General features: G+C 43.2%; 1 protein-coding gene across 4 annotated transcripts in view; it reads right to left on the bottom strand.

Moving 5' to 3' along the window:
* Window positions 1-1,054: 1,054 nt before the first annotated feature.
* pard3ba (par-3 family cell polarity regulator beta a) overlaps window positions 1,055-15,061 on the bottom strand; it is a 195,401-nt gene continuing 181,394 nt past the window's right edge. For all 4 annotated transcript variants that reach the window (XM_004552659.3, XM_004552660.3, XM_076880078.1 and 1 more), the window contains one exon: window positions 1,055-2,335. In XM_004552659.3, coding sequence (XP_004552716.3) covers window positions 1,918-2,335 — 418 coding nt within the window. In that variant the 3' untranslated portion in view covers window positions 1,055-1,917. The remainder of the gene's footprint in view (window positions 2,336-15,061) is intronic.

The following is a 15,061-nucleotide window of genomic DNA, read 5'->3' as shown; positions in this document are numbered from 1 at the left end:
TAATTTAATTGTATTTTTTTAAAGATGAGTTGAGCTTATCTTACCATGTTCGCCTTCAGCTACTGCAGAAGTGTCTCCTTTATGGGGACTATGAGTATAAAACATAAGAGACTTCTGGAGGACTTGATTTCTTACTCTGACTCACTTAAAACTTTTCTATAACAGCTTGTGTAATCAAATAGGCTATTACAGATGCACTAGTTTCCCCTGCCTGTGCTTGATTAGTTCAAGGTAGATCTATTAGGAAGAAACTGTGGACAATTTCTGACAGTTTTGTCATCACAGGATGCTCAGCAGACAGCTGGTGGTTCCCTTGCTTGTTTATCCAGCTTTCATCTATTCTAGTTTGTGACAAGCACTGCATTTCTTACTATATATGATATGTGTCAAAATAAGCATTTGTTTATACTAGTACTTAGTCAGACAGGCTGCATCTCCTCTGAAGTCTTACGTGTTTCCTATCTTTGGGAAATAGTTAATTTGCTTAAAACTGGTTTAAAGAGAAGGATCGATCAGCTTTTATCTGCCTGTGCTCGTCTGTTTGGAGGTCTATTCCAGTTCAGACAGGAGAGGGTCAGGGGAACGCAGAGAGGCCCGGTCCTTATGGGCCTCGATGCTAATTAAACCTAAACTGATAGAAAAAGCCTTCTCCACACTAATTATTCCCCATTTCAAGTCTAATTTCACCAATCAGTGCCATCTTTATTTCTGAGAGCAAATTGGGCAGTAATCATTTTCCAGTGGAGATTTCCCTGCCTCTAATTGTTGAAGATGATTTAGTCATTATCGGAATGCTGGCTACTCTTATCAGTCATCTCACAGGGCAAATTTATCTAGAGATTGTGCTCAGAGACATTAAGCTGGATATTATAATGAATTTTTAAAGTCATGACTCATGGTGTTGTCTTAGTCTGAGTGTTTCATACACGCGTACTCTAGCTAACAGGTGAAATGAAGCAGAAATGTGATGAAATGAAATGACGTGGCACAGCCTGAGAATATTTATCAAGATATTTAATGGAAAATAGTTGTACAAAAAAAAAAAAAAAAAAAAAAAAAAAAAAAAAAAAGAAGTTGTGCACTTATTTGACAGCAAGTTTAAATCAAACCACCATTGACACAATTCGTTTTCAGTGCAGTGACTCTTAGCGGTGATATGTTAAAAGGATAAAATGTTTCATTAATGTCTTCCACGAGTTACAAGGAGCTTACCATAAGAGCCTGCAGCAGATCGAGATTTATACATTTTATTAGAAGCGCTACAAAAATATCACTTATCTTATATGCAAATTCAGTTACACAGTTAATGAGCACGGAGTAAGCCACGTCCAGATAAGGAAAGGTAAAAATACAAAAAAACAAAAAACAACAAACAGACGAAGCAGTGTGTTAGCAGAATGTAAAGGAAGTCCAAGCGACTAAACATCAAGGACAAGAAGAAGGGGGTGTTACTTCCTTTTCCTGTTTGTCCACTTTAGCTTCCCGTCTCTCTGTGCTGGAGCAGTCTGACGGGTCAAGGTGATCCCTCTTTAATTTCCTTCAGCTTGATCAGCATGTGCAAAATGCGAGTCAGCTCTGCTTTCATAGCTTTCAATATACTTGATTGTATACGTTTGGCACGGAGTTTACTCTATATAATATATTTAACTTCATTTAATTTCGACATCATAAAATCTTGTGTCCTCTTCTTATACACCGCGACACACCAGCAAATAGATACACGCAGCTGGAAACAAACACGCAACACACAAATCTCCCTTTCTCAAAAAAACAAGCCCTATTTTTTTTTTTGCATTACAGCTTCTGATTACATGAATCAATATGGCAAAAATTTCACTGATGCACACTGGCGGCCCAGGTGACAGCTGATATGTTTCACAAACACGCTCTCTTTATGTTACTTGCATTTGCACGGTTTTAAACCGCGCCTATCATGGGATTCTTCCGTCTTGGGTCAGGCTGTCTTTCGTCACCGTAGCGATAGCGGTCGGGGCTGTTGTAACGCTCCTTGACGGCAGGGTTTCTCTCTGGGCTGGTGTAGCGGCCGGGGCTGGCTTGCCGGTATCCGTCTCTTCTCCCTACGGTGTCGTAGTACTGGCGCCCTCTTTGACCCGCGGAGGGTGACGGAGGGACGTCCTGTCTTAAGGCAGCACGGTGCTGCTGTCCTGCCTGGGAAGAGGGGTGGTAGCGGGGATTGTTGAGCGGCTGCTGGGTGCTCAACTGAGGGATTGGCAAACGGCCCGAGTTACTCGCACCTGGAGCGTCCTGATAGTGGTTGGGGCCGGAATCTCTTGGCACAGGTCTGGAGTGGGTGGGGTAATCATATGGATCCCTCCTGAAAGGAAAAAGATGGTTGGTGTTAGAACTCTGTTCGAGTCCTGGCTGCAGGATTGTTAGACGCCAACAGTCAGGACAGACACATGCATTTTACATACAAATATAGATGTATGGTTAACAGGCTAGAGATGTCAACATTTAAGACTAGTTTAAACTGGTTTGGAGATGTGGACGTGCCAGAGATTTGGGCCTCCTTTGTGGTAAGCCGCCCTCTGTTATTCAGTTTATGTGGCGAGGCTGCGGCCTTGGCAGGAATGACTTGTGGGGGGGAGGCCGTGGATGGAGAGATGCCAAGAGATAACAGCAAATGCCTTGGTAAGCATATATGAGGTTGTGTGTGTGTGTGTTTTTAGCTCGTGTGTGCAGGAATGTGTGTATGTGTGTCCCTCGGGTCTGCAATAACGAGGCAGCCAGCTGGAAGTCTCCGGTTCCCTCCCCACTAGCTGTGGGTGATTAGGGGCTAAACCCCAGGGTAAGGCGACCCGCGGGGCTCGGGGAGACGGAAGGAGAGAGAGAGTGAGACTGGAGAGGGAACTAGCGAGAGAGGGGGGGTGGGGGGGGGGGGGGGGGAGAAAAAAGAGAGACACACAGGAGAAAAGAAAAGGGAGGGCTGATCACCTTTCATTCGGGTCCAAATGTTTTCCGTCTTATGTGCTGTTTCCAGTGGTGAGTGACACACAAGTCAAGCTAGAGCGAGTAAGCAAATCTAAAAGTCAGGTCTTCAGCAGCCTAGCTGTAAGGGAAACTCTCCTATTTATAAAAGTGGTGAGGTGCAAGAGAACTGTCAACATCTTAAATTATACGTTTTGGCATTCAAATTATATAAAAGTCATTTTGGCAAACATCTCTGCTTTCCGAACAATTTAATATACTACATGAGCTCATTTAAACTACACATTTTTACCATATGTTCATATGCTGCAAAAAATCCTTTGGAACTTCCAGGATTCTTCACATTGATTACTTATAAAATGTGGCTCATCTAAGTCACAATTTCTAGATCAAAACATGCCTTTACTAGAAATCAGTACTCAGGATTACATAAGGACCTTTGTGCTAAAGACGTCTCAAAAGTTACCTTGAGTCACGTGTTCCCATTAAGGAGGTAGTTATTGACAAAGCTGCACTCTCACTAAATACTGGGCAATGTCTTGAGCCCAACTTCTTTCACAATACCTTAAAAGAAGCATTAAAAACGCTACATCAGCTAAAGGTATGACCTAGGTGTTCATCCGTCCATGTGGGAGACGTTATGCAAAGATCTGGAGCATGTTCTGTGGATGGATTAGACAAAAGCTGCAAAGGTTTCAGAATCACCATTACGCCAAGGGATTTTACTCAAAAAGAAAAGACTAACAGAAGTTGTGTAAAGCCACAAGATGCACGACCCAAGAGATAGAAGAAAGTTCTACCGGAGTTCTGACCTTTACCTGGATTAGATGCAGTGACATGACCTTACAAAGGCTTTTTAATCAATACATCCCAAAAATACTGATAAACTGATAACCCAGAATTCCCCCTCATTATTGTGCAAGACTGATGGGAAACTGACTGAAGCTGTTACTGATAATAGAGAGTCTACTAGTTATCAAATCCAGAGTTCACTCCCTTTTTTACGTGTGCTTTTCCATCCAACACAGTGAGTAATTACTCAGTGAGTTCAACAAAGACATGACAAGAGAGACGAGGCAGTACATAGATCAGTAGTGTGTGTTGCCAAAGAAAATTAATAATCTGATTCAGACTGAGATACAGTAGGCTGTATTTGATACTTTCGTTGTGTGGACATCACAAACAAAGTTGTAGTTGTTATTCTTTGTCTTAATTTGCACAGTGTTCTTGGAGCAGGGATGCAAAGTTGATGCCCTCATAGTTTAGTGTCTACGCCAAGTGGATCAAGGACACATCTAAAAGCTGCAGGACACTGTTCCTTGAGGCCTGGAGTTCCCCCACCCTTGGTCTACACGGTCAAGACCATGGGGTAACAACATAACTGGCAGGCACATATGTCTCCACAGAGCCTGTAGTTCAGCCTCTATGACGAAATATATACATGACAAACTTATGACACTTGGACCTAGGTGGGCACAACATGATGCACTCTAGTTTGAAAACTATAACACTGGCATAATTCCTTCCTTGATTATGGAAAACATGTTGCTACTTGCTACTTTAAGAACTGCTCTGACCGCCACATGAGCAGCACAGTGCTGGCTATTGTTCAAAATGCTCTGGTGGTATATCAATCAGCAACACAGAACAGCCAAACAGATTTAGATATTTACTTCCCACCCTTCAAAACTGGCTCCTGCTGCAGTTATTATACAGAAGCCTTGAGCTTAGCCTTTCCCTTGTTCTGTAATCATATCCCTCCGTCTCCTCTGTCCACTCCCATGAGTCGAGCTCGGCACCTGTTGACTGGCCAATTAGAAGGACTCACTCACCACAGATTGGGTAGCGCACAGCTTGGTTGTGAGTGAGTGTGCGTCTGTACTTGTGCCTTTGCAGACTTCCCATGAGGATATTCATGGACTGCGGTGACGTGAATTTCTCTAAGTGTGTGTCCGTATATCAGTACAGCGTGGGCTGCGAGGCTTGACCACCCAAACAGAGCAGTGCGACAGGATACAAGGGTGGTCCCAACAATGAACAGCACTGCTTTGTCAGTCAGTAGAGCCAAGATGGAGTTGCACATGCACAAAGACTTGCACTGCCAAGGCTTGAGATAAAGAGCAAAATAGGGTTGAAAAGAGAGAGAGGAGAGAGAAGATTCAGAGAAGTAGAAAAAGAAACAATATGAAATGAAGACATGGGGGAGAGAGAAGCAGAAATAAAATGTGGGTAAAAACAACGTAGTCCTGCTTGGAAAGCTCTGCAAGGCAGGAATGGAAAAGGATAGACAGAGAGGAAGCGAGCCGAAGGTCAGCCTCCTCATTAATCCAGATTAAATGGCGAAGGCCACCAGGGGAGGCGATGAGAAGGAATGGAGCGATACGTGGATAGAGGGGGGAGAACACCTGGGTCCTCAATCCGGCTCAGGGCCACCCAAACAGACAGGAACCACCGCTGGCTTCCCCGTTCTTCTTTCATCGCTCCTTATTTTTTCCCTCCCTCTGCGATCTTCAATTTCCACATCTTTCAGACGAGCATATTCATCTTTCTCTTCTTCTCCTTTAGGCTTTACTTGTCTCTCCATCGCCTATATAACCTCTCTGCTTAGTAGCAATTCAGGAAATGTAATCACCTCGGTCCTCTTTAAGATAAGGCCAAAGCAGTATTAGAACAAACAAATATCACAGTAACCCTTTAGTGCTACACTAAAATTGGATTTGCTGACATCCATTTATTTTCAGTGCTAATATTTATAGCTGTATAAAGTTTTAAAAGCTAAATAGTTAAATTATCTCATTCTGCCATGTCCATTTTCTAAGAGTTCCAAGTAGGAGCGATAGAGTTCTCTTGGATGCTGGGATGGCCTGCTACCCCTGCTCCGTAGCGGTATACACCACAGAGCTACCTTTTTATGAATCTACAGGGTGGGCCATTTATATGGATACACCGTAATAACATGGGAATGGTTGGTGATATTAAAGTCCTGTTTGTGGCACATTAGTATATGTGAGGGGGCAAACTCCTCAAGATGGGTGGTGACCATGGTGGCCATTTAGAAGTCGGCCATCTTGGATACAACATTTTATTATTTTTTTCCTCCCATAGGAAGGGGGCCATGGGACACATCAAACTTATTGGTAATGTCACAAGAAAAACAATGGTGTGCTTGGTTTCAACGTAACTTTATTCTTTCATGAGTTATTTACAAGTTTCTGAACACTTATAAAATGTGTTCAATGTGCTGCCCATTGTGTTGGATTGTCAGTGCAACCCTCTTCTCCCACTCTTCACACACTGATAGCAACACCGCAGGAGAAATGCCAGCACAGGCATCCAGTATCCGTAGTTTCAAGTGCTGCACATCTCGTATCTTCACACCATAGACAATTGCCTTCAGAGGACCCCAAAGATAAAAGTCTAAGGGGGTCAGATCGGGAGACCTTAGGGGCCATTCAACTGGCTCACGATGACCAATCCACTTTCCAGGAAACTGTTGATCTAGGAATGCTCGGACCTGGCACCCATAATGTGGTGGTGCACCATCTTGCTGGAAAAACTCAGGGAACGTGCCAGCTTTAGTGTATAAAGAGGGAAACACATCATCATGTAGCAATTTCAAATATCCAGTGGCCTTGAGGTTTCCACTGATGAAGAATGGACCCACTATCGTTGTACCCCATATACCACACCAAACCATCACTTTTGTTGTTCCAGCAGTCTTGGAGGGATCCATCCAATGTGGGTTAGTGTCAGAACAATAGCGGTTTTGTTTGTTAACTTCACCATTCACATAAAAGTTTGCCTCATCACTGAACAAAATCTTCTGCGTGAACTGAGGTTCCTGTTCCAATTTTTGTTTTGACCATTCTGCAAATTCTGTTCGCCGATCTGGGTCATCCTCGTTGAGATGCTGCAGTAGCTGGAGTTTGTAAGGGTGCCATTTGTGAGTAGTTAATATCCGCCGGAGGGATGTTTGACTAATGCCACTCTCAGTGACATGCGGCGAGTGCTACGCTGTGGGCTCTTGCTGAATGAAGCTAGGACAGCCACTGATGTTTCTTCATTAGTGACAGGTTTCTTGCATCCACATTTTTGCAAATCCAACACTGAACCAGTTTCATGAAACTTAGCAAGCAGTTTGCTAACTGTAGCATGGGAGATGGGTGGTCTCGTAGGGTGTCTTGTATGGAAATCTGCTGCAATGACCCGGTTACTGCTTTCACCACATATCAACACAATTTAGATCCGCTCCTCACGTGTTAACCTCTTCAACATGTCAATGGCTGTGAACAAAAAGAAACTTGTAAATAACTCATGAAAGAATAAAGTTACGTTGAAACCAAGCACACCATTGTTTTTCTTGTGACATTACCAATAAGTTTGATGTGTCACATGACCCTCTTCCTATTGAAAAAACAAAAGTTGTATCCAAGATGGCCGACTTCTAAATGGCCACCATGGTCACCTCCCATCTTGAGGAGTTTGCCCCTCACATATACTAATGTGCCACAAACAAGACTTTAATATCACCAACCATTCCCATGTTATTACGGTGTATCCATATAAATGGCCCACCCTGTACATAGAAGTGAACAGGACTAGTATTAGCAGTTCCAGAGAAGTTAGCACCAACCAACTTATTGATAAGTGCTTTGGCAAATTGTACTGCTCATTCCAATGACTGACTGAACCCCTAATAATGACAAAGTTGCTGGTTTCAGGCAATTAGACCTGAAATCAGGCAACACCATTAAAGGACACTGGTTAAACCCTTTACTTCTAAGGCTGTGAAAGCACTGTATGTAAGCAAACATAGATGTGTTAGTAATGACGTGACTGTCTACCACCATTTGACAGCATGTATCCGTGTGTGTGTTCGGTCAAGCAGCTGGGGGATTAGGGCTTCTATGGGCCTCGGTGACCCTTAGGGAATTTCTCATCCCTGGGTCGCACAGCTGGCTCCAGCCTGGTTGGGAGACGGACGGGAGTGGACGTCTTCAACTCCGTATGAGTTTTTGTGGGTGGTCGTAACCTGAAATGTCCTCAACCAACTTTGGATTTATGCAACATTTGAATTTCACATGAATTATAATTGAATTTAGTGGAGCTAAATAAAATATTGTGAACGAGAGAGCGCGAGCCAGAGAAGAGTGCATGGTCGTGTTTGTACATTCCAAGCGTCAGAATGAGATCCCTGTTTACTTGATAACTTATGTAACGCACTTCATGGGCCTGTTTGTGTGCAACGTAGCAAATGAATACGGGGAGACGGAAAAAGAAATGTGAGGCCTAAAAACAGAAAATAGAGGCCAACAATGTTGAGTTTTAGACACAACTTGCATTAACTCAGATGTAAAATGATTTTCTTGTGTACCGATTAACCCGTCTCACGCTAACGGCATAATGCCTGTGCTGCAGCTCAGTCAGGACAAAGGGGAAATTTCCTCCATAGCTCTTACTTTTGACTTATTTCAAAGCAAAAAAACCCCAAACATGCCAAACATGGCAGATTCCTGCCGGATTAAAATGTTGTTTGCTGTCGGTAATGACAATTAGAGGGGCTCTGCCAGCACTGCTAATCTGGCTTGAAAGGAGCTTATGACAACGAGAGACAAGCAGACAGTAGGTGTGTTTCCATTCAGCTGTCAGGAAAGTTTCACACACACTTTAGAAATGTCAAAATAAAAAAATAAAATTAAAACATCACATGCAAATGAGAGTTTTCCACTTGCGACGTGGAACAAATAAACAGGTCTGAATGAATGTCACAAAGGAGAATGGGAGACTTTCAAGAGTGATTTAGTACATGCCAGGCTGCTGTTATTACCACTGAATGTGGTAGCAGTGATATTATTAAGCTGCCATTAGCCTCAGTAACTTACAGATGACATTTAACAGTGTGCCAAGTCACGTTTGATCTATTTGTACAATTTGTCATTATGTTATCCTTATTTATTACTTATTATACCCCCTACTCTAAAAACGACCACAAGTGGAGAAGAAACAGACACTTTTAATGAGGCAAATAACTTAAAAGTCCATTTTTATTTTTGCTTTCCCAGACTTTTTGGCCATTGGTTGCTCATAATTTGCCTCAAGTGACCCCAACTGCTCATATGATGATGGGACAGAGCAATGTCTTACAGAGCCTTCACACCTCGGCTGTGATGACTCGCATGATTTAATAGTGGGTCAACAAGCCTCAGGGCCCCTTCGAAGAAAATGACCCCCACATGGGGTTAAATACTTGGGACTATCCATCAGTTGTTTCTGAACTGAAGAAGCCTCTTGGATGAGAGGCCAAACGTCTTCCCGAACCAAAAAGAAGTCCAGCTGCCATCATTTCAAATAATTAAGCTTAACATATCTTGGACGGTTGAGAGCCTACATGGACAAGTTTCTAGAGGCTGCTGGCTGCTATCAGGCAAAACTGGCCAAACAGAGTACTGCACCAAAATCCTCCTTGTGAGTGCTTTGGTCACTAGTAGATACACATGTGTGCAGTTTGCATGGAAGACACAGACTTTACTACAAACACTTGGTAGCTACTAGCTGAATGGTAGTAAAAAGCAGAGAAGTTGGTGTGTTTCATGTGAACTATTGGTGACGCCAGAGATCCAAACAATCACGAGAAGATTTTCGCCAACCAGTCAGGGAATGCATATTTTTCATTAGCGACTGGTGGTTATTGGGGTGTCACTGAACAATTTCTAGGCCTATCTAAGGCTTTAGCAGCTGATTCAGAGTGACTGACATCAACTTTAGAAACACTCGCCAACTGGTTGGGGAATACACATTTTTTCCTCTAGGGGCTGGCAATCTTCAACACCAAAAGAGTGTCAAAATAGGCATTTTAGCCCCTCCTACCAAAGAAAATGGGGAGATAAAGAGCTGCACATGTGTGGGGCGTGGATGTCACATTAGTTTTTTTTGTTTTTTCTTTAAAGCTTGCACGAGCAACAGCTGAGGGACTAAAGGGCTGAGGGGCTGTCGACCTCTGACTTAACCCTCTACTGTCCCATGTCTAAAATAGCAAAAAAGTAACGTCAAATGGTTAGCAGTCAAGCGACTTCAAAACCTCAGTTGTCTTGGTATGTGCATGATCCACTAAGGAGCTTCGCCACTGGTTGTATGGTGTGCCACCTCTCGTCTCCACCCTCATTTATGTCTAGTTAGCCTTGAAAAGCTAAATTAGCAAGCTGCTAACGTTAGTCGAGACACTTGCAAACATCCTGATGTTACTCATAATTATATCTCAGCCATATACAAGCTTCACACTGTCACAATGCTTTCACCTTGCAGCACTTCTAAAACTGACATTTGGATGTTTCTATCTCTATACATCAGTGACATACTGCGTGCTGTACACACACGTATACTGAGTGTCGGGATACCACAGTTTCCCCACTCTTCCTGCTTATAGCGCCTCCTGTTTTACTGACCGCATTTGCTTCCTCTCATCAGACTTTGGGTTTGTTATTTTTTTAGTTAGGCAGCCTAAAAATGGTTCTGGGTTCTTCACCCTGTTGCACATGCATTCCAAGAAACATGACACTGCAGCTTTTATTCATTTTTCAGATTTCTGCTAGTAGGCAGAACTGAAAAGGAGGCAAATTCATGCAATACAAAGTGAAAAAAAAAGCAAGAGCAATGAATTGTTTCCCCCTTCCTGTATGGACAGGACTGTTGTCTCTATTTGAACAAGAGTGGAAACCATTTAGAAATCCAGCAAAACACTGTATCTAATTTTAATGTTACTTTCTTCAAATGTGATACATTCACAATTTGAGAAAATGGAGACAGCGTAAAGTGAGGTGGAAAAAGGCTGTCTGCGTTGAAAGAAAAAAAAAAAGACAGGCTATGTTTAGCAGGAGACAGGCTGAGAGACAGATGAGACACCCGTCTGTCCCTCTGAGGTCTATATAGAGCAACAGTGCAAGGTGTGATGTGAACCACGGGGACCACGGGAGTGGAAAGCTGTAATGACACGCCATCTAATACATCTGACTCACACTTTGAGAACATCATCACCATATACCACACTCTCAACCACCCTCTGAGAGCCTGAGAGTGGGCGTGAGTGTGTGTGTGAGATAGACAGAGAAAATGATAGAGTGGATATTACATCCATAGCTATGCATGTGAATTTGTGCTGGGAGTGCATATGATTACATATTCTGCAGTGAAAGAAAAACAGGAGTATCCATGAGGGACTGTGAGAGAGTGTGGCCATTTAGACATCGCTTCTGCCGTAAGATGGCGAAGAATGTGTGTATGGGGGTAGGCGCGTGAGGGGGTTATCCTACACCTGCCCCTAGGAAGCGGAAGGAGGAAATTATTAACACCCCCAACTGCCAGTGCCTTATTAGACCCCCCATACTTTCACCATCCTGCTCTCCCTCATTTGTCATAAGTGCTGTACACTAAACAGCTGGAAAACAGCCATGTGTGTATATCAGACACGCGCGCACTCCGACTCCAAAAGGCAAAAAGTATGATTAAAGTTGGAGAAACAGCACTCTTGTGTACAATAACATTTGCATTAATCACAAATAACCTTTAAAACATGTAGATAATAAAGGTAAATTTAAGGACTCAATGTAAATTTGTATTATGTAAAGGACAAAAAGGGTGTGAACTCCAAGGACAGTAGTTAGAAATACAAGTTTTGCATAATTTACGCTAATGCGTACTTTTCTCAGAAATCATAAAATACCATAAAAGGAGGCCTCTGTTATTTAAAGCTGTAAACTATTATGGAACAGCCCACAATTTTACACCCCCCACCCCAGATATGGTCTCTGATTTAACCACAAATCTATGAGTAATAAAAAAGAAGGAAAAGGAACTGCACCTCTTCTGTTTCAGGGTTACGTGGTAAGGTATTCACAGAATCTCAGAAACTCCTATTCTCAACACGAGAATGCCAAGGACGCCGCTCTCAACTCACAATAAGCCACAAGCCAGTTTTCATCAATACAAGCTGGACAAATAACTGCGTGCAGCTGGCTGTTTTTTTTTCTTAACAATTGAAATTTTTACCAAATCACCCCAAGTGCACAGTCCTTTATAGAACTGTACAGGTGACTTGCCTGAGGAACTATTCATCATAGACTACAAGTGATTATTTTGCACTGACCCTTCTCACTGAGGGGACGTGAACCAAAAAGACGGCAGTGAAAGCCAAAGTAACGCCTCAGTCTCCTGAAAACACGGCTGTTAGTGTCTGCAAACTCTCAGACACAATCTCACAAAAAAGTCAGCTGACTGACATTTGCACGTTGAATCTATTAATGTTCGGATAGCGAAGATGAGGGGAGCATGCAGATACATATGCTCGCACATCTGCCGGTTTTTGCGCTCACCTGTTAGTCAAATGATGACAAACAGGCATGAGTTGCATGCAAAATACATTAATTGCTCTGTTAGAAAGAAAAAAAAAACCCAGCTGCTGCATCTCACTGCCAAACACACCCACGCACACAGTCATTCGTATGAATGTCTGCGCACACTTTTTCTGGGTAAAAATGTTTATTGTGTCATAATTTGCAGAGGTAGCAGCAGAATTAGAAGAAATAAGACCCCAAACAGACCGAAATGGCTTTAAATCAGGCAGTGACATCTGTGCCTGCGTTCTCAGGTTTCTTTATGATAAGTTGAGACCTTAGCCAAACTATTTCCTCTGGTCCGAACAGACCGGTCATCAGTTATTGTAAAGATTGTTTATTTAAAGGATGTAATACAGTATATTTAGCAGATTGACATATTCATTAGTGTATGATGCATTTGCCAGAGTCTCCAAATTCATCCTCGTCCACATGCACGTGCGCAGAGTGGGAGCGCTAATGGCACTGTGCTGAGCTGAGTGTTCGACACAGAGCAGGCCCGCAGCACAGGAAACCATTAGCCACTCTGGTCCTGGCTGCTGAGGCAGCTCTGCTAATCAAACCAGCCTATGTCAACAACAGCGGTCGAAATTGCCTCTCACCTGCACGCACGTGCTTTATTTAAATGGACCCGTGTTTACACTCGCTGCTGCTATATAGTGAGGATGGGTGGCCGGGGGGAGTAGGAGTGTGTACAGTATCGGTGACAGGTAACGGTGGGTCCAGGTGCAGAACGGGACCTTGGGGTTAGCAATGAGAAGGTGAGGAGAGACAAGATGCAGCAGGCACAACAGGCTGTATGTAAACTAAGAACAGGCGCTTTGGTAAAAGTCGCAGCAACATTCGGTGCCCCTGTTCATCGTGACGGTGATGTCATGTTTCTGGGCTCTATCATTTATTCGTCTGAAATCCAAAGCATTTAGCTGCTGCTGCTCCAGAGAAAAAAAACCCAAAACAGTCAATTTCCCATGGCAGCAAAAGTAGAAGCTATTACTGAGGCAGTCAAAGGTTGGATTTAGTTCTTGGACAGTACTGCAGGGTAACAGAGACGTGCAGGGGGAAAGCAGTAAAGCAACACTTGATGGCAGAAGCAGGTGGGATTTCTTTTTAACTAAACACAGAAACTTTTAGGCCCTCTGCAGCACATTTCTCTATTAGCCCTATCAGTGCGTCCACTGGATTGCATTCCCTTTTATTCTGAGTAAAGAGGAGAGCATTTGAATTCACGGTGACTCCCGCCTGTCCGTCTGCATTTGCGGACTAAATGTCACGCAGACTCGTACATGACAGACTTTGTATTTCTCACCGAGCTTACAGGCACCGCTGTGGCATCAAAGTGTATATGTCTTTTGTTTTATTTATAATGCCATGATTTCATTTCCCCCCTTCGTGCGCAGGGCCTGAGAGAGGGATGGGAAAAACAGAAGAGAAACAAAGAGAAGTGAGAGACGTATAAACAGAAGTGACGGAAGAATGCAGACAAAAGGATTGATGGAATCAGGGGGGAAAAGCTGAAAAAGTGGAGTAAACAGGTAGAGCCGCCGGTGCCTCGGCTGAGCGTGCGACAGAGCTGGTTAAAGCCCCTTCATTTCCTGCTGCTGATTCCATTACAGCTTTCTGTGTCTGAGCGCAAACGCTGTTAGCGGGACAAACATTTCTGCCTCTGCACACCAATGGGCCCACTCCGTCTTAAAGGCCCCCTAAAAAAGGTGCTTCTCTCACACACACACACACACACACACACACACACACACACAGCTTTCCATACTCTTGGGCTGCTTATTTATTGGTATTATTTAACAATAAAGCGAGGGAGGGGTGGGCCGCACAAACTTCTAAACCAATCGTCTCGGTTACTGAGCCATTACCAGCTGTTATGGGGCAAATGCAGGAAAAAAAGCACAGCGGAAATAAGAACTCTCTAGAACCCGAGGAATGAAATGACCTATGGAGACAATATACTTTAAATGAGTTAGAGAAGTTTAAAGTGAGTCATTCGACAGCTGGACGGCAGCGGGTGGGACACAGGTGATCGCTCCTGAAGCTGGCAGATGCTGAATTGAGGTTTAATAAAGAAGGGACAGCAACAAATATCATTTCTCCACTGACCTTGAAAAGGCCGTATAAATTCATCAGGAGCTCAAAAACTTCAGGCGCTAACAATATTACTGCAGTAAAATGATAATACACTTGCAGAGCGACTGTGTGAGACGCGGGACTCGAAGGTTTTATATCCAGCTGGAGAAATAACAGTGCGGCAGAAATAAGTGATTAAATGTGACAATTGTTTAATACAGTACTTTTAGCTCAGCACTTGAGCCAGCCCTCATTTGTTTATAGCTTGCAGGGGAAATGGGAAATAAATGCAGCAATTTATTGAAATGAGTGCAAAGATACTCATTATCTATCATTGGCCTTTTTTAGAGACTGGACAAAAAAACAAACAAACATGTTTTGTGACACGCTGCTAGTAACAATTGCCCTCCTTCTTAAATGATGAATTAGCTGTGATTATCCATTTTTTTGAAAAGCTGAGCTCAAATCTACCAGTCACATCCAGGCCTGAATACTGTTAAATCATGAAATCACTTAAATAGAGCCTGTCTGACAAAGTAAAGTAGAGCAAAAAGATCTCAAAAAGCAACATATCGTGCCACAGATACTGTTGAGAAACAAAGTCACTGAAATTCATCAGTCTGTCCTGCAGTTCATGGGTTATGAAGCAG

Source organism: Maylandia zebra, linkage group LG23 (assembly GCF_041146795.1).
Source record: "Maylandia zebra isolate NMK-2024a linkage group LG23, Mzebra_GT3a, whole genome shotgun sequence".
Classification (NCBI taxonomy): Eukaryota; Metazoa; Chordata; class Actinopteri; order Cichliformes; family Cichlidae; genus Maylandia; species Maylandia zebra.
The sequence above is the reverse complement of the archived record's forward strand: the minus strand, read 5'-3'. Positions and strand labels throughout refer to the sequence as shown.